Consider the following 23,419-nt stretch of genomic DNA (forward strand, 5'->3'; position numbering starts at 1 on the left):
TATTGCTGAAGCCTGGCTTGGAGAATTTTGAGCATTACTTTACTGGCGTGTGAGATGAGTGCAATTGTGCGGTAGTTTGAGCCTTCTTTGGCATTGCCTTTCTTTGGGATTGGAATGAAAACTATTCTTTGCAGCCAAAGATGGAGAAGCTCTATACAGTCAGCAAAAACAAGACCAGGAGCTGACTGTGGCTCAGATCATGAACTCCTTATTGCCAAACTCAGACTGAAATTGAAGAAAGTAGGGAAAACCACTAGACCATTCAGGTATGACCTAAATCAAATCCCTTATGATTATACAGTGGAAGTGAGAAATAGATTTAAGGGCCTAGATCTGATACATAGAGTGCCTGATGAACTATGGAATGAGGTTCGTGACATTGTACAGGAGACAGGGATCAAGACCATCCCCATGGAAAAGAAATGCAAAAAAGCAAAATGGCTGTCTGGGGAGGCCTTACAAATAGCTGTGAAAAGAAGAGAAGCGAAAAGCAAAGGAGAAAAGGAAAGATATAAACATCTGAATGCAGAGTTCCAAAGAATAGCAAGAAGAGGTAAGATAGCCTTCTTCGGCGATCAATGCAAAGAAATAGAGGAAAACAACAGAATGGGAAAGACTAGGGATCTCTTCAAGAAAATCAGAGATACCAAAGGAACATTTCATGCAAAGATGGGCTCGATAAAGGACAGAAATGGTATGGACCTAACAGAAGCAGAAGATATTAAGAAGAGATGGCAAGAATACACAGAAGAACTGTACAAAAAAGAGCTTCACGACCCAGATAATCACGATGGTGTGATCACTCACCTAGAGCCAGACATCCTGGAATGTGAAGTCAAGTGGGCCTTAGAAAGCATCACTATGAACAAAGCTAGTGGAGGTGATGGAATTCCAGTTGAGCTATTCCAAATCCTGAAAGATGATGCTGTGAAAGTGCTGCACTCAATATGCCAGCAAATGTGGAAAACTCAGCAGTGGCCACAGGACTGGAAAAGGTCAGTTTTCATTCCAATCCCAAAGAAAGGCAATGCCAAAGAATGCTCAAACTACCGCACAATTGCACTCATGTCACATAAACTCATAGAAAATTTAAATATTTTTGAAGAGAATAATGACAAACCAAAAGAACATTTGAAACCTGTAAGATAAGGGTTAATGTTTTATTTCCCAGGTTTATTGAGATACAGTTAATATACACATCCTTTAAGTTTAGGTATACAATGTGATGATTTGTGTATTGATTACAAAATATTACTGTTTTCTAGTTTCACCCCACTGATCAGAGAAGATACTTGATATAATTTCTATGTTTTTGGATTGCTGAGACTTCTTTTGTGGCATAACATAGGATTCATCCTTGAAAATGTTCCATGTGTGTTTGAGAGCAATATATATTTTGCTGCTGTTGGATGGAGTGCTCTATATATGTCTATTAGGTCCTTTTGGACTAAGTGCTGTTTAAATCTGCTGTTTCCTTATTGATTTCCTGTCTGGAAGATCTATGTATAATTGTTGGGTGTTTCTTGTTGCTGTGTAGTTGCTAAGTCATGTCTGACTCTTTCACAGCCTCATGGACTGTAGCCTGCCTGGCTCCTTGGCCATGGGGTTTCCCAGGCAAGAATACTGGAGTGGGTTGTCATTTCCTTCTCTAGGAATTTATTGTTGAGAGTGGGGTATTAATGTCCCCACATATTACTGTATTGTTGTTCTCCATTTAGTTCTGTTAGTATCAGTTTTATATATTCAGGGGCCCTAACATTGGATGCATAAATAATTACTTACTGTCGTATCTTTGGTGGATTGACCCCTCTATCATTATATAATGATCTTCTTTGTCTCTTTTAACCATTTTTAGCTTAAAATCTATTTTTGTTGATATAAATATAGCTACTCTTCCTTTCTTCTGGTTACCATTTCTTTGAAATACACACACCCCTTTGCTCTCAGTCTTTGTGTCTTTAAAGCTAAAATGAGTCTCTTAAAGTGAGTATGTTGTGGGATATTGTTTTTATCATTCAGCCTCTCTGTGTCTTTTGATTGGAGAATTTAATCCATTTACCTTTAAAGTAATTACTGGTCGCTAAGGACTTTACTATTGATATTTCACTAATTATTTTCTATTTTGTAGCTCCCTTGACCTGTGTTCCCTTTCTTGCTGTCTTCACTTGTGATCTGATCACTTTTTGGGACTGTATGCTTTGACTTCTTTATACTAAGTGTATCTACTATAGATTTTTCTTTGGGAAATCTTTTTATTGCATTCTGTTTTTTTAATTAGTTAATTTTAATTGGAGAATAATTAATTTACAATATTGTGGTGGTTTCTGCCATACATTGACATGAATCAGCCACGGGTGCACATACATGTGTACCCCCATCCTGAACCCCCCTCCTTCTTCCCTCCCCACCCCATCCCTCTGGGTTGTCCCAGAGAACTGACTTTGAGTGCCCTGCTTCATGTATCAAACTTGCACTGGTCATCTGTTTCACATATAGTAACATACATGTTTCAATGCTATTGTCTCATATCATCCCACCCTTACCTTCTCCTATGTAGTCCAAAAGTCTGTTCTCTACATCTGTGTCTCTTTCACTGCCTTAAGAGACACATGTACCCCAGCGTTCACTGCAGCACTGTTTACAATAGCCAGGACATGGAAGCAACCTAGATGTCCACTGGCAGATGAATGGATAAGGAAGTTGTGGTGTATATTACATTCTGCTTTAAGTTGGTAAGTTTGACAGCATACAGAAAATTTATGCAGTTGTCCCTCAGTATCTGTGGGGGATTGGTCCCAGGACCTGCTGTGGATACCAAAATTCACCGATGCTCAAGTCCCATCATTGGCACTCCATATCCTTGGTTCTGCACCTGTGGACTCAACCAACTACAGACTGTGTAGTACTATCAGTTCAGTTCAGTTCAGTTGCTCAGTCGTGTCTGACTCTGCGACCCCATAAATTGCAGCACGCCAGGCCTCCCTGTCCATCACAAACTCCCGGAGTTCACTCAGACTCATGTCCATCGAGTCGGTGATGCCATCCAGCCATCTCATCCTCTGTTGTACCTTTCTCCTCCTGCCCCCAATCCCTCCCAGCATCACAGTCTTTTCCAATGAGTCAGCTCTTCGCATGAGGTGGCCAAAGTACTGGAGTTTCAGCTTTAGCATCATTCCTTCCAAAGAAATCCCAGGGCTGATCTCCTTTAGAATGGACTGGTTGGATCTCCTTGAAGTCCAAGGGACTCTCAAGAGTCTTCTCCAACACCACAGTTCAAAAGCATCAATTCTTCAGCACTCACCTTTCTTCACAGTCCAACTTTATAGTATTTATTAAAATAAAAACTTGGATGTAAGTGGACATGCACATTTCAGACCTGTGTTGTTTAAAAGTCAACTGTATTTTTATTTCTCCTTCCTCATATTTCAGGTTATTCATGTTACAGTTTACATGTTTTTATAGTGTTCATTCAATAACAAATTTCTGTGGTTATGGTTATATCTATTACATTTGATTTTTCACTTTCAAACTAGCTTGTAAGTGAATTTTATGTATCACCATTATAATACCAGAGCTCTGATTTTGACTATATGGTTAGCATTACCAGTGAGTATTACACATCCATATGTTTTTATCTTATTAATTATCACCTTTTTCTTTAAACCTGAAGAATGCCCTATAGTATTTCTTGTAAGGGAGGTCTAGTGGTGATGAACTTCCTCTGCTTTTTTTGTTTGAGGAAGTCTTTATTTCTCCTTCATTCCTGAAGGACAGCATTGCTGAGTACAGCATTCTTGGTTGGCAGTTTTTTCTTCAATATTCTGAAAGGCTGTGCCATAGGCTGGGCTTCTTGATCAGGCTGCTGGCTGTGCTCTGCTATTGAGCAAGACTGCTGGCTGGCCTCTCTGGTTGGAAGCGGTCTCCAGTTGTATCTCATAGATGGGTGGGTCTAGAAACTGTCTCTGTGGTTGAAAAGAATTTTGTCCAGGCTCCATTATAGGGTGGGGTGCAGGCTATGCTCTGCAGCTGAGGATGGGACCATAGCTGGGTTCTGAGGTTTCCCAAGGTTACTGTTCAGTCTTCCTGGTTATGTGGGGTCAGAAGCTGAGCTCAACAGTTGGACACGGCTGCTGGCTTGACTCCCTGCCTGAACAGGGCTGTAGTTTGGACTCTGCAGCTGCCTAGCTTCCATAGCTGACCTTCCTGTATGGTCAGAAATGAAGGCAATGCTGAGCAAGAGGGCACAGATGATGACCTGCTTTCCTGCCCAGGTTACGTGGTAAAACAAGCTCTATAGCTGATACAGCCTGGGGACCCTAAACAGCAGAACTGCCAAGTGAATTCCCTGACCAGATGGGGCTACAGCTCAACTTCATATATGGGCAGAGCTGCTGCCTGGGATCTCTGCTTGGGCACCACGGTAGCCAGGAGCACAGTCCACCAAGATCTGAGTGCTGAAGCACCACACTCCCCTGTTCTATTTGCTCCCCAGTGGTCAAGCCCTGCAGATTCCCCCAGTAATCTTTGTTAGGTGAGACCAAAGTGGAAGTGTCCCACAATGCTGGGGGAGCTAGATGTGCATTTGGGCTCCTTAGTACTGGAGGAACCACAGGCTGGGGGAGCTAGATGTGCATTTGGGCTCCTTAGTACTGGAGGAACCACAGGCTGGGGCTGCATGCAGCACTGTGCTGCCTGTGGGAGCACAGTGTGTACCTGCTCCTCTTACCCTTCTAATGAGGCACTTCTTGGTCTCTGAGGTCCAGTGGCAGATGCTTCAGGCTTACTCACTTTGTTTATTCTGAGTTTTCACAGTGGTTCTTGTCTATGGATAGTTACTATTTGGGCTTCTAGTGAGGCCATCTGTTTGATGGCACAATAAGTTCACAAACAATGAATGAAGACCTTGTAAATGGAGCATTTACCACAGGGAATGAACACTGATCCTGACAAATAGGAGTATCATCTACAGCACTGGGATCCATTTCATAGTACAAGATGGTTGGCTGTTCTTTAGTATATTCCACCCATATCTCAGAAAAGTTCTGGAGGCCAAAAAAGCCAAGATTAAGGTGCCAGCAGGGTTAGATTCCTGTGAGGCTGCTCCTTTTGGTTTCCAGATGGCTGTCTTATTGCTACCTCTTCATGTGGTTGTTCCTCTGTGCAGGTGCCTAATGATTTTATCATATACCAAGAGCTTTTACAACTAAAAAAGTCAATACCTCCAATAGGAAAATGGGCAAGTACATGAATAGGCAACTCACAAATGACTGTCTGAGTCATCAAGGAAGTCCTATTTAAAATGGCCAATGAACATTTAAAAATGTGCAGTATCACTACTAATATAAAGAAATGAAATATTTTCACCTCTCAGTCTGGCTAAGACTCAAAAGAATGATGCTATTCAACACTGTCTAGGCTGAAGGTAAAAGGACATACTCATATGTAATCTCTCAGTTCAGTTCAGTTCAGTCACTCAGTCGTGTCCGACTCTTTGCGACCCCATGAATCCCAGCACGCCAGGCCTCCCTGTCCATCAACAACTCCCGGAGTTCACCCAAACTCATGTCCATTGAGTCGGTGATGCCATCCAGCCATCTCATCCTCTGTCGTCCCCTTCTCCTCCTGCCCCCAATTCCTCCCAGCATCAGAGTCTTTTCCAATGAGTCAACTCTTCGCATGAGGTGGCCAAAGTATTGGAGTTTTAGCTTTAGCATCAGTCCTTCCAAAGAACACCCAGGGCTGATCTCCTTTAGAATGGACTGGTTGGATCTCCTTGCAGTCCAAGGGACTCTCAAGAGTCTTCTCCAACACCACAGGTCAAAAGCATCAATTCTTTGGTGCTCAGCCTTCTTCACAGTCCAACTCTCATATCCATACATGACTACTGGAAAAACCATGGCCTTGACTAGATGGACCTTTGTTGGCAAAGCAATGTCTCTGCTTTTGAATATGCTATCTAGGTTGGTCATAACTTTCCTTCCAAGGAGTAAGTGTCTTTTAATATCATGGCTGCAATCACCATCTGCAGTGATTTTGGAGCCCCCCAAAATAAAGTCTGACACTGTTTTCACTGTTTCCCCATCTAATTCCCATGAAGTGATGGGACCGGATGCCATGATCTTCATTTTCTGAATGTTGAGCTTTAAGCCAACTTTTTCACTCTCCTCTTTCACTTTCATCAAGAGGCTTTTTAGTTCCTCTTCACTTTCTGCCATAAGGGTGGTGTCATCTGCATATCTGAGGTTATTGATATTTCTCCCAGCAATCTTGATTCCAGCTTGTGCTTCTTCCAGCCCAGCATTTCTCATGATGTACTCTGCATGTAAGTTAAATAAGCAGGGTGACAATATATAGCCTTGACATACTCCTTTTCCTATTTGGAACCAGTCTGTTGTTCCATGTCCAGTTCTAACTGTTGCTTCCTGACCTGCATACACATTTCTCAAGAGGCAGGTCAGGTGGTCTGGTATTTCCAATTCTTACAGAATTTTCCACATTTTATTGTGATCCACACAGTCAAAGGCTTTGGCATAGTCAATAAAGCAGAAACAGATGTTTTTCTGGAACTCTCTTGCTTTTTTTCATGATCCAGCGGATGTTGGCAATTTGATCTCTCCACGTAGGACAATTTGGCAGTTTGGATCAAAATCCTTAATACACATTCTTTGACCCCAGATTATACTTCTCAAAGTTTAATAGAAAACAATAATCAATTACAGGGAAAGATATTCTTTACAGTGTTATCTATAATAGTAAAATACTAGAATAAACCTATTTAAGTAATAGGTCACCTGAAGCAAATCACCTTGGGCTTCCCAGGTAGCATTAGTGGTAAAGAAGTGGCCTGCCCATGCAGGAGACATAAGAGGTGTGGGTTTGTTCCCTGGGTCGGGAAGATCCCCTGGAGGAGGGCATGGCAACCTACTCCAGTATTCTTGCCTGGAGAATTCTTGTGGACAGAGGGGTGAGGCTACAATCCATAGGGTCACAAAGAGTTGGACATGACTGAAATGACTTAGCACACATGCATGAAGCAAATCAATGCCACATAATCAAATGCTTGGAAAGCCAGTAGAAATTCATTTGCAAGTTTCTGTTGATTTGGAAAAAAATAAATTAAAAAGTATGACGAAAAAAGTATGACATAAAAAGTATGTATAAGTATTACAATTTGTTTTCATAAAATAACCACATATATGTACACCAAAACCAAAATTAAAACCAGTGGTTATCTTTGGGTGGTGGGATTAAAGACAATGCTTGTATATTAAAAAATGCATTGTGATCTTCTATGTTTTCCAAATTGTTGTAGTAACTCCTACAGCGCAATGGTAAAAATACAAATAATTCAATTAAAAATAGGCAAAGCACATGAATAGATGTTTTACCAAAGAACAGATACAAATGGCCAGCAGATATAGGAAAAGATGTTCAACATCACTAATCATCAGGGATATACAAATCAAAACCACAATGACACACTACCTGATACCTGTTAGGATGGTTATTATAAAAAACAAACAAAAAAGAAATCCTAAAAACCAGGAAATAATATTGGCAGGATGTAGAGACAAAAGTGAAACTTTGTACACTGTTGGTGGGAAAGTATATTTGTAGAGTCACTATGAAAAACAGTGTGGCATTCCTCCAAAGATTACAAACAGAAGCACCGTATGATTTGTCAATTCCACTTCTGGGTATATATCTGAAGGAAATCAATCACTATCTTAAAGAGATACTTGCACTCTCATGTTCACTGCAGCATTATCCAGAGTAGCTAAGTGTCCATCAGCAGATGAATGGATAAAGAAAAGTGGTAAAGTTGTATATAGGGCTTCCCAGGTGGCTCAGAGGGCTTCCCGGGTAGCTCAGCTGGTAAAGAATGCACCTGCAATGCAGGAAGAGACCCTGGAGGCTACCCACTCCAGTATTCATGGGCCTCCCTGTTGGCTTAGATGGTAAAGAATCTGCCTGAAACGTGGGAGACCTGGGTTCAATCCCTGGGTTGGGAAGATCCCCTGGAGGAGGGCATGGCAACCCACTCCAGTATTCTTGCCTGGAGAATCTGCATGGACAAAGGAGCCTGGCAGGCTAGAGTCCACGAAGTTGCAAACAGCTGGACACAACTGAGCGACTACGTATACACACACAGATGGCTCAGTGGTAAGGAATCCGCCTACCAGTGCAGGAGATGCAAGAGACATTGGTTTGATCCCTGGGTGAGGAAGATCCCCTGGAGGAGGAAACAGCAACCGATTCCAGTAATTTTGCCTGGAAAATTCCATAAAGTTGGATACAACTGAGCACACCTGCAAAGTGGTGTGTGTGTGTATAAAATGAAATATTATTCAGCCATAAAAAAATAAGGAAATCCTGCAATTTGTAACAATATGGGTTGCCCTTGAAGGCATTATGTTATGTGAAATAAGTCAGACAGTTAAAGGGCAAATACTGCGTGGAATCTGAAAGGGTTGAACTCTCAGAAACAGTAGAATGGTTGCTGCCCAATGCTGGCAGTGGGTAGGGGAAAGGGGGAGATGCTGGTTAAAGGGTACAAACTTACATTTATATGATGAGTAAGTTCTAGGAATGTAACACACAGCATGGTGACTAAAAGCTACAGTACTGCACTACCTACTTGAAACTTGCTAAACAGTAGCTCTTAAATGTTTCAGTACACACACACACACAAAAGGCAATTATGTAAGGTGATGGAGGTGTTAACTAACAGTTACTGTGCTAATCATTTTACCCTATATATATATGTGTAACAAATCATCACCTTGTACATCTTAGACTTACACAATGCTATATATGTCCACCCATATCTCAATAAAGCCAGGAAAAAAACCGAATTGCAGAGCTTCAGGACTGACCCATTTCCTTGGCAAATTTCAAACCAGTTTGTTTTTTCACATTGCATTTTGTTTCTGTCCTATACATAATACTGCTTTCCTAGAACTATGCTAAACACTTGAAATTGCCAATATTTGCATCTTACAAAAAAATTCCAATGTTTTATAGCCAAAAGATACTATTTGGATATTCTGTTAAAGGTTTTTTTTTTTTAATTTGTTTTTGTATCCCAGGACCTTGTAAAGTGTCTGGCATAAAGTGAGTACAAGTGGCAATATTTTGAGGTGATAAGATATTTCTGAGGCTCTCTTAGGGCTAGAAACTTGACTGAACCTTCTAAAATAGGGAGAATAAACACTGTTATTACCTCATCTCGGTTAGAAAACCCCCTTGACTCTTCCATGCCAGATAAGAAGAGAAAAGGGACATACGTCAGAGTGATGTACCCTCTTCCAGCTCTACCTTAGTGGTACAGGCAAGAGAGCAGTGCCAAAAACTGTGCTGGAACGCTTCCCTCACAACTTTGCAATGCTAGAGATTTATAAACCAACAAAAAAGGTGCAGGTTGCAGCAGGGAGTGGAGTGAGATTTCCTGTCGGTTCATATTTGAGAAGGTGAGAAAGAAAGCATGAGACTATTTACATATATTCTGCTTGCTTCACTAGGAAGATCTGAGATAGAGTTTGTGGTCCTGCACACAGGGATCATCAAGCCAGCTAGCAATACATTATCTACAGGAAAACAATATTTACCAAAAGTGGTTCAAGCCAGATAGAGTGACATCGTTTTGCTCTGAAGCACTGTAACTGCCTATCATCCTTTTAAAGTTACATGAATTATTTGGTTTGGCAGATCATCACTGTTATTTTTCCCCCCAGTAACCTTTTTTTTTTAATGAAGGCTCTGGTAACTATAATAATAAGTGTAAAAATGTAGGTACTGTCTCCTGGAAGGCCCATTGGAATTGCACTGAAGCATTTGGCTGAGCCTTCTGCCTCACTGTAGTTGAGTTGTCTGGATGACAAGAATGCAGGGCTGCTGCATCACACAGTAGCCCAAGGGAGGATGCCGGGACTCAATGGCATTTATCAGCAGGGAGGGCCAGGTTCTACAAACCAAAAGGACATGGGGAAATTGAATGAGATCAAGCAACAGAGAGAAAGGCCAGGGAGGGTCAAAGTCAAGTGCTGCATGATAAATGGTCTGTGGACCCAAAGGGCCTGCCTAGTACTCTCGAGCAATAAATATGCTTGGGGAGAGAGGGCAGGCGGCTGCAAGGGACAAGTTAACAAAGTAATCAAGGGTAAGAAAGATCCTGAATGAAACAACTGTTTCCAAGAAAGCACTACAAGAGACGAGATGAAATTTATGAACTGAGAAAGAAGCAAATGCAGAAGAGGGCATTCTCTTTCTCCTATTAACCTACTATAAGCTTCAAAGAGTAACAAATTGCATGGGTTTTGGGAGTCAGAGATCAGTGCAGATCACAGAGGAGTTTCTGCTAGGTGGGACAGGTAATTGATTAACACCAGATGGAATCCTGTTGGGAAATTAAATGTCCTATCTGATTCCAGATTCACCAGGGAAAAAGAATTTGAATGTCAGAGTAGGAATAAATTTCCCTGGAGAAAAGGTGACCATGGAAGGAAACAGGGTTGACCTTAAACAGGTGTTAGAAATTGCCACATTTGTGTAGAGGAAAATACACAGCTGTTGGAAGTCTAGATAGACCTGAGTTTCAGTCTCAATTCTCCTATTTAAATTTTAAACTTATTCATTACATAACCTTGGGCAAAGCACTTAACCCCGCTGAGCAATTTCCTTACCTACAAAGTTTGAACAACAGACTGGTTCCAAATAGGGAAAGGAGTATGTCAAGGCTGTATATTGTCACCCTGCTTATTTAACTTATATGCAGAGTACATCATGAGAAACGCTGGGCTGGATGAAGCACAAGCTGGAATCAAGACTGCTGGGAGAAATATAAATAACCTCAGATATGCTGATAACACCATCCTTATGGCAGAAAGTGAAGAGGAACTAAAGAGCCTCTTGATGAAAGTGAAAGAGGAGAGTGAAAAGCTGGCTTAAAGTTCAACATTCAGAAAACTAAGATCATGGCATCTGGTCCCATCACTTCATGAGAAATAGATGGGGAAACAGTGGAAACAGTGACAGACTTTATTTTTTGGGGACTCCAAAATCACTACAGATGGTAACTGCAGCCATGAAATTAAAAGACACTTGCTCCTTGGAAGAAAAGTTATGACCAACCTAGAGAGCATATTCAAAAGCAGAGACATTACTTTGCCAACAAAAGTCCATCTAGTCAAGGCTATGGTTTTTCCAGTGGTCATGTATGGATGTGAGAGTTGGACTATAAAGAAAGCTGAGCACCAGAGAATTGATGCTTTTGAATTGTGGTGTTGGAGAAGACTCTTGAGAGTCCCTTGGACTGCAAGGAGATCCAACCAGTCCATTCTAAAAGAAATCAGTCCTGAATATTCATTGGAAGGATTGATGCTGAAGCTTAAACTCCAATACTCTGGCCACCTGATGCAAAGAAATGACTCATTTGATAATACCCTGATGCTGGGAAAGATTGAAGGCAGGAGGAGAAGGGGACGCCAGAGGATGAGATGGTTGGATGGCATCACTGACTCAGTGGACATGAGTTTGAGGAAACTCAGGGAGTTGGTGATGGACAGGGAGGCCTGGCATGCTGCAGTCCATGGGGATGCGAGGAGTCAGACACAACTGAGTGACTGAACTGAACTGAACAAAGTCTGAATTAGAAATCCTACACTTACAGGGCTGCAAAGCCTCTACTACAATACCTTACTCCCCTTCATGGATCACAGCCTTGCGTAACTCAACAAAGCTACTATAAGCCATGCCTTGCAGGGGCACCAAAGACGGAAGGGTCATAGTGGAGTGTGTGCGAGCTAAGTCACTTCAGTCGTGTCCAATTCTTTGTGATCCTATGGACGGTAGCCCACCAGGCTCCTCTGTCCATGGGATTCTCCAGGCAAGAATACTGGAGTGTGTTGCCAAGTCCTTCTCCAGGGGCTCTTCCTGACCCAGGGATGAAACCCACATCTAATTATGTCTCTTGCATTGCAGGCAGGTTCTTTACCACTAGCGTCACTTGAGGCAAAACTACAGAGGATCCAGAGGATATCATTGTCCTCTAGAGTTTCTACACTTTCTGTGCTAAGTCACTTCAGTTCTGTCAGACTTTTTGCGACCCTATGGACTGTAGCCTGCCACGCTCCTTTGTCTGTGGGATTCTCCAGGCAAGAATACTGGAGTGGGTTGCCATGCCCTCCTCCAGGGGATCTTCCCGACCCAGGGACTGAACCCTTGTGTCTGACATCCCCAGCACTGGCAGGCTGCTTCTTCACTACTAGTGGCACCTGGGAAGCCCCTAAAAGATTGTTCCTTTCCACACCGGGAGTCGAGAGTTCTTTGTCATAGTGGAGAGTTCTGACAAAACGAGGCTACCAACTCAATGCACGAGTTTGAGCAAACTCTGGGATATAGTGAAGGACAATGAAGCCTGCCATACTGCAGTCCACGGGGTTGCAAAGAGTCAGACACAAATTAGCAACTAAACAACAACACAATACATTACTAATAATGGGTGCTACAATTAATGATAGCTATTATGAGTACTTAAAATCTGAACCAAATTTATAAGCAGAGATGACCTGAGATAGGGGAATTCTTAGAAATTCTTTGAGTTGGAAAGAGTTGACAGCAAAAACAGTTATAAAAAGCTTGGAAACTACCTATTCTAATATTGAATATTAAATACCAAGAATGACAGATGAGTTTTAACTATACTGCTTTTCATTAATAGGATTTTCCTTCTCTCTACAAAATGTGGTATATTTTCTGTCAGGAATTTGTGGATGGTGTGAGAACAATTGCCATTACATGGGCCCTGAGACTTAAAATTATTTTAAAATATTTTTTTTAAACCAACAAGTTTTAAGAAATCTAGAAATTTACCTGATGAGGTCCTGAACTCGACTGTTAAAAGCATCACCTTGTGAGGGTTTGCTTTTCATTTCCTGTGTTGATATTTTTGGTGTAGTTGGCTGGCTGTTTCCATCTGGTCGATTGGCAATCAGGCAGCCAAAAACCGCAGCACTGACTTTGAGAAGTCCAGTTGTCAAGCCTTCGAAAACTTGCTTATTTGTATTTCTTCCCAAAATAGCATTATTTTCATCTGGAACATAAACCTAGATGGAAAAAATACAGTATTGTATTTCAATAAAACCACCAAAAATGAACAGAGATGATATGGAAAATTTCTGGAATCATAAATAATTTTGAAATTCTAGAAGTGCTATTTGAATGCTTGAGTACTGGTTCTAAAGTCAGACTGTCAGTTCAAATCTCAGTTTTGCCCCTAGTAGCTAGGTGTCCTTGGGCAGGTCGCTACTTCCAATTTTCTCATAAAACAGGGATAATGACATTACCGATAACATAGGGTTCTTGTGAGGACTAAATGAGCTAATAACATAAAATGCTTAGCTCATCCTAAGCATATAATAAGCACTCAATAAATATTACTTATTCAACTGAATAAAGTATTAAAAATTTGTATAAACTTAGAAAACAAACCAACTGGCTAACTGATAGCACTGCTATGGGAAGCACACTGACTGAAACCACCCATCCTGGTCAGACACCATAGTAGCCACGTGTGTGAGTTATTTTACAACAGGAGGTCCTGGTAAGGAGCACGGAACTAATAAGCCAGCACTAGCCAGAAGAGTTCAGGAAAGGTCAAAAAGAGACACCACGTGTCCAACCACCTCCCAGAATCCTTCTTGCTGGCATCCATCTTGGATGAGCAATGCGTGTGTCATTAGGAAGGACTCTGAGTCAGAATGACTGGCCAAAGACAACCCAGACACTAATCCCATCACCATAAAACCCTAGACTGCGAGCCACATGGCAGAGCAGTCCTCCTGGGTTCCCTTACCCTACTGCTCTCCACTTGGGTGTCCCTTCCCAATAAAGTCTCTTGTTTTGTCAGCACATGTCTCCTCGGACAGTTCATTTCTGAGTGTTAGACAAGAGCCTACTCTTGGGCCCTGGAAGGTGTCCCCCTTCCCACAATAGCACTGTTTCTTGTCAAAGTAGATTTTTAAAACATCTAATATAAATTCCTCTATGAGGAAAAAATTTGCATTTCTTATTACAAAATGGTAAAATATAATAGTATTTCCCCTAATACACAGGGTCATATTGAGCCGTTTACTTATAGTTTACAGGAAGTAATATGGCTGTTAAAAGTTGGACAAGGAGTCAGAACTTGGGCTTGGGTTCCAGCCCCAGCTATATGATCTTAGACATGTTCCTTAACCTTTCTGTGTCTCAGTTTCCTCAACTGTCACATGAAGATAATTACAGTATCCAATGAGTCAACATATGTAAAGCCTTAGTACAATGTCTGGCTCATAGGCAAGGCCCACAGAACTGTCATCTGCTCCATCCAAAAAGAAGTACCAACTGCAACTCTTACTATGATTCCTACTATTACCAGCAGTAAATACAACTGGGTATGAACAGCAGCTCTCACAGAGAAGGATGACTGGAAGCACGGTGGCTAGATATGTAATTACTGGGCTGGGAACTCTGTGCTTTGGCATGTGATATCGGCTACTTAAGGGTTCACTCTTCCCAGGAGCAGAGGCTCCTGAAGACCTTGCTACCAAGAAAGGGGCAGAGACAACAGGCCAGAGATGGGGAGGAAGAAAGTTTAAAGGTGGAATCAGATAGCTTTGTGTTCAAGTTCCAGTTCCTCCTCTAGCAGGTCACATGACTTTAGGTAAATACTTCACATTTACAACTCAGCAAATCACCATGAAGGCACAATTTTCCTTTTCCTTTGCAAACTACAGAAAGAATATGAGAAACACATTTCTGGGTAATGTCAGGGTTCTTCATACATCACAAATTTTCATATTCCTTTCATTTCAAAAAACTGGTACTGATACTAAATATTTCAAATAAAACACTATACACGTGCTCTTAGCAATCTTTCCCTTTTCTAGAAGCATTTTTACCCAGTAATCAGATCTTTTAAAAATACACTTGAGAATCATGAAGATATTAAAGACTTCTGAGATACCAAAATTAATGTCATTTATTTAATCACCTACTCATCTAACATTTGAATATCCAGTATGTCCATGGTCAAAGAAACAGAGATTCTCTGCTTACCGTAAGGACATTTAGACCCTGTAGACTCTGATTTTACAAATAAGTGTAGCAAGCTGTGGCTTACAGGTTTATAGTAGAACAGAAAGAACAATATGAAGGAGAAGTGGTGGCCATTTTAGAGGTAGCAAAGTGAAAGTGAAAGTCACTCGGTCGTGTCCGACTCTTTGCAACTCCATGGACTGTACAGTCCATGAAATTCTCCACGCCAGAATACTAGAGTGGGTAGCCTTTGCCTTCTCCAGGGGATCTTCCCAACCCAGGGATAGAACCCAGCTTTCCTGCATTGCAGGTGGATTCTTCACCAGCTGAGCCACAAGGGAAGCCCAAGAACACTGGATATGGGTAGCCTAGCCCTTCTCCAGCGGATCTTCCCGACCCAGGAATCAAACCAGGGTCTCCTGCATTGCAGGCGGATTCTTTACCAACTGAGCTATCAGGGAAATGCAACATGACACTATTCTTGAAGCTCAAGAAAAAAAAAGATATAAGAATACTAAAGGCTCTGCAATCTGAGACTCATTGCTTTTATTGGACTCATTTTTTTTGCACTGAAATTATTATTTACTAAAAACAGTATTTAACTTATATGCAGAGTACATCATGAGAAACGCTGGACTGGAAGAAACACAAGCTGGAATCAAGATTGCCGGGAGAAATATCAATCACCTCAGATATGCAGATGACACCACCCTTATGGCAGAAACTGAAGAGGAACTAAAAAGCCTCTTGATGAAAGTGAAAGTGGAGAGTGAAAAAGTTGGCTTAAAGCTCAACATTCAGAAAACGAAGATCATGGCATCCGGTCCCATCACTTCATGGGAAATAGATGGGGAAACAGTGGAAACAGTGTCAGACTTTATTTTTCTGGGCTCCAAAATCACTGCAGATGGTGACAGCAGCCATGAAATTAAAAGACGCTTACTCCTTGGAAGGAAAGTTATGACCAACCTAGAGAGCATATTCAAAAGCAGAGACATTACTTTGCCAACAAAGGTCCGTCTAGTCAAGGCTATGGTTTTTCCAGTGGTCATGTATGGATGTGAGAGTTGGACTGTGAAGAAGGCTGAGCGCCGAAGAATTGATGCTTTTGAACTGTGGTGTTGGAGAAGACTCTTGAGAGTCCCTTGGACTGCAAGGAGATCCAACCAGTCCATTCTGAAAGAGATCAGCCCTGGGATTTCTTTGGAGGGAATGATGCTGAAGCTGAAACTCCAGTACTTTGGCCACCTCATGCGAAGAGTTGACTCATTGGAAAAGAGTCTGATGCTGGGAGGGATTGGGGGCAGGAGGAGAAGGGGACGCCAGAGGATGAGATGGTTGGATGGCATCACTGACTCGATGGACGTTGAGTCTGAGTGAACTCCGGGAGTTTGTGATGGACAGGGAGGCCTGGCGTGCTGTGATTCATGGGGTTGCGAAGAGTCGGACACGACTGAGCGACTGAACTGAACTGAAAAACAGTATACCTGTTTATGCTCAAAAAGACAACCTTAAGGTATTAAAAAAAAAAAAAAGGCTAAATTATGAGCCACAACTTATTTGGGGTGGGGTGCAGAGAAAAAATGATGAAAACTAACATTTCTTAGGGTTTTCTTCTATGCCAAGTATTTAAGCATTTTCCTTATACCATACGATTTGGAGAAGGAAATGGCACCCCACTCCAGTACTCTTGCCTGTAAAATCCCATGGATGGAGGAGCCTGATAGGCTAGAGTCCATGGGGTCACAAGGAGTCGGACACAACTGAGTGACTTCACTTTCACTTCACTTATACCATCACATTTAATTTTTGCAGATTAACATCTCTGGATGTTAATCAGAGACAGCAGTTAACACATCCAAGTTTCACAGCTATAGTTAAAGAGCTGGGATTGGAACCTGAGTTTGTTAGACTCTAAAGCCACGTGCTTTCTCTCACCCCACACCAACTTCCCACTGGCCATCTCTTTTTCCTAGAATTCTGGAGAAACTGTCTCTAGTGGAAGGAGGTGAAAACTGATCATGGGTCAAACACTGCCTTTCTGATGTCTTTTCCATTAAAAGTTCTTAATAAGAACTTTACTCGTGACCAAAGAGCATGAAAATATTTTATTTAAAGATTGTTGGAATAATTATGAATGAAATATACTAAGCCTCTTATTCAGAAACCATAAATGTGGTTCAGGGACCAAATGTCACTTCTTCATCAGTCCCCTAAAATAAGCTCAATCAAGGTCAAGTAAATCAGATATATGTTTACACTATTTTTATATTCTTTGTCCACAGCTGACAACTTTTGATTTTTCTCTTCTATTGGGGATTTCTGCTTAATTTTAGAAACACCATTTTATCAGTTTCTTATAAATTAAACAGAAATGCAAAAATTTCTCTAACAATTTGCCAGTTATACAAAGAACCCTTGTGGTCTGCAGGAGCCAAGGAGCTCTCCTCGTTAGGAGCCAAGCCCCACTTGTTAGGCTCGTCATGGTGAACCCTGGGACCAGGTACCAGGGTCCAAAGGCCCTCGTTGTACTGAAGTTTTATTTTTCTCACCCTGATTTCTTATTTTCCAACAGTCTAAGCCCCTCACCTCATCAGATTTCCCCCCAAATCTGTTTTTCTAATTTCCTCATTTAACATTGATCCTTTCACTGTTGAGAATAGTTTTCTTTTGCTTGTAACCCTTGGTGAAGACTTTGTCTCATCAGGACATCATTTTACTCAAACGGTCACAGAAGCTTTCCTCATCCTTCTATATAGATTTTTCTTCTGCTAGTTTAAAATCATTTTACTGCAATGTTTAATAGGAAACTGATGTTTCATCTAATAAAGAATTTCAAAACTGCCTGAATTAAGGTATGAGAGGGCTTATCTTCAGTTAGACAAAAGGTTCTTTCTAGTCTTCAAGAATGAGACTTGATAAAGAGAAACTTTAAGGAGAAGGTACCTAACACTGTACAGGCCATTCTATTCAGAGCAGCACTCTGCACTGCTCTCTTTGTCTGGCTGGCTATCACTGTTACTTGCCAGAGGTAAAGTAACTCATTAGCGGCCTGCTCTTCTGGGACACTGAGTAGATGAAGTGCATATCTAGAGTTCTGATATACGCTTAAACCCTAACACTTGCGTTTGAACTTCCTTCTAACACTGCTGCTGAGCCAAGGGCACACTGCAGGTTCAGGGGCCAGTCCTTTAGGAAAGGTGTTCTAGCAACATCCTCCCCTCCCCCTGCCCACTGTCTATTGCACACCTGGTTTACCTGGGTCTGGAACACATTCCATCCTGGGGTGGGTGGTCTGTGGAGGGCAGGGGAAGGTTACCTTCCCAGCATGCAGCCGTGTGTGTGACTTTACCACCTGCCGGAATGTGCCAGGCTTGGCCTGGGAAAAATCAGAGCTATGTAGCTTTTGGCTCCTTTCAATTTGTCACTTCTGAGGCAGAAATCTAAAAGCCACAGTTTCTCTTCAATGGATGCAAGGTATTTCCTTTAGTATATTTCTTTAGGATACACTGGTGTGGTCATTATCTTACTCTCACAGAAGCAGCAAACTATAAGTTGATTTCATGTACATAGTTATTAAATTTCTCCTTCCTCTCAAAAAACATTTGGCCCTCTCAAAATCTGCAGATATTTCATATAGTTTTAGATTTAGAAAGAAACTTAGAATCAGATTGTTTCATTTTATAGTTGAGGAAATTATGGTCCAGGGGAGAAAGAGATTTTCCTAAAAAGAAAGAAACCATCAGGGCTGAAATAAGTACTGTTCTCTAAACCTACTCCAAGGAGAAACCCAATATCTATAGGGCCAAGCCCTGAAGCAAAGTGTTTTAGCAAAATTAAATTAAGTCACTATCACTTTTAAAAGACGAGCTCATATTCTTTTTTCCCCCCCAATACCTCCTACCATGTTTCAAAAACTTCCTACATTCTTTTTTGCAACCCAGAAAGATGCTTTTATTAGTAGTATAAATCTATCCCTCTGTAATATGATTCCATGAGAGACAAAATTAACGTGGTAATCAGTGGTAATACTATCCAACTAATTTTCAGTATTGTGAAGTTGGGTTTAAGTATTTTTAAGTTGTACAGTGTGTTCACAATGGTTGGAATATGAATTAAACTCACTAAGAACCAACAGGAGATTGTTTAGAAGGCTCCTACCAAGTCAGTGTCAGAGTATAAGGGAAAAAAAAAAAAAGGCAAAAAAATGTAGAAGGGCTCCAGCATCAGACACAGGTTTCTGCATTGTTGGCACCATTTTACTTCCTTAGCTAAACTGTCTTCAGACACACAACAGTCTGCACCACTGATATTTATAAAACATCTATGCTCATGTTACATTATGACATGCTATGTTATAAAAATAGAAGTCATGAAAGATATTTACCCTGATGATTTACATGGCTTGAAAGCATGAAAAGAAATTACATAGGAAGGGCTAATAGTTTTCCAACGTTACGTTTTAAAAATTCCACAAACAATATTAAGACAGTATTAGAGGATGTTGTATTTTATCCCAAATACATTTGTATTTTTAATACATTTATGCCTTTCAGACTATATATTTTATGCAGTCAAAATCCTAAATAAAATAATTTTAGCAAACTCTATAGTACATGCCTTAGTGGTCTTGATGGTTGGAAATTTCTTTGCTATTAACGTTGAATCATATCATTCTTCTACTCAAAAGAATCCTTGGCTTCTTATCTTCTGAAAAGTTAAAGTCCAAAAATGCATAATGGCCAAAGAGCCCCTTCCTGAGATACTTCTTCAGTAATCTTTCTAAATTCATGTGCTCCACTCTGCTGGCTCTTGCTCTATCATCTCTTCTGCCTGAATACTCTTCTACCAGGTATCCTCATGACTCACTCCCCCTCTTCTGCTACTTCTCTATTCAAATGCCACCTTCTCCATAAGCCTTCCCAGACTACCTCTTTAAAAGTTACAGCCTTCTCCTGCAAACCCAATTCCCTTTCCTGTTTACTCAAGCTTTATTTTTCTCCCACTGCAATGGTCACCTTCTGAACTATTATGTATTGATATTTCCTCTCTCCCAAAGCTAGAATATAAGCTCCATGAGAGCGAGATTTTGTTTTGTTCACTGGTCTGTTCCTGGCACCTAAAACAACTTCCTGGGCTTCCCTGGTGGCTCAGATGGTAAAGCGTCTGCCTGCAATGTGGGAGACCTGGGTTCAATCCCTGGGTCATGAAGATCCCCTGGAGGAGGGCATGGTAACCTGCTCTAGTACTCTTGCCTGAAAAGTTCCATTCACGGAGGAGCCTGGCAGGCTACAGTCATGGGGTCGCAAAGAGTTGGACACGACTGAGCGACCTCACTTTCTTTCTGTTCCTGGCGCCTTTCTGTTCCATACACAACACTGGTTATGTGTATGTGTGCTTGGTCGCTAAGCTATGTCTGACTCTTTGTGACCCCATGGACTATAGCTCACCAGGCTCCTCTGTCTATGGGATTTCCCAGGCAAGAATACTGGAATGGGTTGCCATTTCCTTCTCCAGGGGTCTTCTCTATCCAGGGATTGAACCTCCATCTCCTGCACTGGCAGGTGGATTCTTTACCCACTGAGTCACTTGGGAAGCCTGCTGACTATGTAGAAGGTGTTAGAAAAATATCTTGTTGAATGCACTTAGACACTGATTTTCAATTAAAAAGATATTATTGTAACTTATTCACGAGTTAAAAATAAAACCAGCACTTAAAAAATGTACAGTATGCAGTCACCCTGGATGAATCTGTAGAGTAGAACGCAGAAAGGAATTTGCCCATCACCCCCTTCTCCATGCAGTCTTCTACTTCTTCACCTCTTACTCCTGCTTCAGTTGCTGCACTCTACGGGGTATGTCTTCTCTCTCCCCCACCCGCCAGCATAAGTCATGTGCTTCACTGCAGTCTCCAAATACCCTGTGCACATTCGGCTTTATTGTAGCACTAACAGCAGTGCATTTTAAATGTCTCTTATCTGTCTTTTCTGGGCTTTCCTGGTGACTTCGTGCTGAAGAATTCACCTACTAATGCAGGAGACCTGGGTTCGATCCCCAGAGAAGAAAATGGCAACCCACTCCAGTATTTTTGCCTGGGAAATCCCACGGACAGAGAAGCCTGGCGGGCTACAGTCCATGGGTTGCAAAGAGTTGGACACGACTTAGTAACTAACAACAATAGCAATCTGTCTTTTCTACTGGACTGTAAGCTATTTGTCTCTGCAATTAAGGCGCCTACTATCTACCTGGTGCTTTTAGAGGTTTGTGGAATGAAAGAATGAGTAGGTTCTAGAAGCATTTACAAAGCAGTACTGATGTGTTGAGATTACTGTGTTGAGAGCTAGGAGGCTAGGGCCTCATTCTACCTCAGCCATTGCTACCAACATGACCTGTGTATCCCCAGTCTTTCTGCATAAATTAAGGGCATTTGGCTTTAAAATTTGCTGAGTCTGCTGGAAGTAAGATGATGAGAGGTACTTTAATTCATTAAATGTTTACAGCAACCCTCAAATATATCTATTATTATCCTTATTGTGCAAGTGAGAAAACAGGCTCAGAAAGGTAAAACAACTTGAACAAGCTTGTGAAGTCAGTAAATGATAACACAGCTTCTCAAATTCAGAATGCCTGATTTCATGTATAGTGACTTATCCCAACATCACTGTTTCTTTGCTAGTAGGAGGATGGAATGGTTAATCTCTAAGGCCTCTTTTTATTCTCAGAGTCTATGATTCTGTAGGTCTAATTTATGACCATGAAATTATTCAAATAAAGCCATCTATCTGGAATATGAATAGTGGGTTTCCATGCCCTCCTTTGGAGAAGGCAATGGCACCCCACTCCAGTACTCTTGCCTGGAAAATCCCATGGATGAAGGAGCCTGGTAGGCTGTAGTCCATGGGGTCGCTAAGAGTCGGACACGACTGAGCAACTTCACTTTTACTTTTCTCTTTCATGCATTGGAGAAGGAAATGGCAACCCACTCCAGTATTCTTGCCTGGACAATCAATCCCAGGGATGGTGGAGCCTGGTGGGCTGCTGTCTATGGGGTTGCACAGAGTCGGGCACGACTGAAACGACTTAGCCTAGCTTAGCTTATGCCCTCCTCCAGGGGATCTTACAGACCCAGGGATCGAACCTGCAACTCTTATGTCTCCTAAATTGGAAGGAAGGTTCTTTATCACTAGTGCCACCTGGGAAGCCCCCCTTACTCTACAGATCCATTACCAAAACCTACCAATTTTAAGGGCTTCCCCAGTGGCTCAGCGGTAAAGAATCTGCCTGCAATGCAGAAGATGCAAGAGATGCGGGTTTGATCCCTGGGCTGGGAAGATCCTCTGGAAGAGGGCATGGCAACCCATTCCAGCATTCTTGACTGGAGAATCCCATGCACAGAGGTGCCTGGCAGGCTACACAGTCCATAGTGTCACAAAGAGTCAGACACAACTGAAGTAACTCAGCATAGACACACCCCAATTCTACATCCTGAATATTTCTTGACTCCATTTTGATGGCCATACTTATAGTAGTCCAAGTCATCATAATCCTTCTTACAGACTACTCTGACAATCTAATTGGTTTCTCTGAATTCATATTTGTTCCCCCAAAATCCATTTCTGATTGTACCTGACTTCCTTCCAGAGTGTACATTTATGACTAAAGTCAGAAACTTAACTGAACCTACAAAGTCCAGCTTTGGCCCCTATCTACCTCACTTGCCCAAATTGATTCCCTTCACTTCTTGCTCACGAGGATCTAGCCTCAATGGCCTTTCTTTGGTTCCCTGAATTCCACAAGCTCTTTTCCACCTTAGGGCTCTCTCAGGAGCTATTCTCTCTGCCTAGATTATCCTCTCACCTCCCTTTCTGCCTAGCTAACAGGCAAAAACTAAAGCCTCAGGATTTTAATGTAAACGTCACTTCTTCTGGGAGGCCTTTCTTGACCCTCCTAACTTGGTCAGTTCCCATTTATGCTTTCCTAGTGTACCTTGTGCACGTTCTTTTTCGCCTGTGTCACAACGCTAATCACGTAATTAATCACATGATGCCTACTTCCCATACCTGGTAAAACAGAAGCTCCGTGAAGACTGGGACAAATGTGCTTCATACACTGTTCTACCCCTTGGAACTAATGTTCAGTTCCTCATATATGTACTTAACAAGTGTTTTTTAAGGACTACAAAATTCTTTGAGAATGGTACTATTGTTTACCCCCAAATTATAGGTGAGAAAATTGAGTTTTAGAGAAGCAAAGAAATTGGTTCAAAATTAGAAGTTAGCTAATTATGGAGTTAGACTTTGTATCCAGGTAGTCTGATTCCAGAGGCTGGGCTATATCACCTTCT

At 41.6% G+C, this 23,419-nt stretch overlaps 1 protein-coding gene across 9 annotated transcripts in view; it reads right to left on the minus strand.

Moving 5' to 3' along the window:
• SCAPER (S-phase cyclin A associated protein in the ER) overlaps positions 1-23,419 on the minus strand; it is a 413,812-nt gene that overhangs the window by 74,135 nt on the left and 316,258 nt on the right. For all 9 annotated transcript variants that reach the window (XM_055556199.1, XM_055556197.1, XM_055556200.1 and 6 more), the window contains one exon: positions 12,871-13,103. In XM_055556199.1, coding sequence (XP_055412174.1) covers positions 12,871-13,103 — 233 coding nt within the window. The remainder of the gene's footprint in view (positions 1-12,870; positions 13,104-23,419) is intronic.

Source organism: Bubalus kerabau, chromosome 19 (assembly GCF_029407905.1).
Source record: "Bubalus kerabau isolate K-KA32 ecotype Philippines breed swamp buffalo chromosome 19, PCC_UOA_SB_1v2, whole genome shotgun sequence".
Lineage (NCBI taxonomy): Eukaryota > Metazoa > Chordata > Mammalia > Artiodactyla > Bovidae > Bubalus > Bubalus kerabau.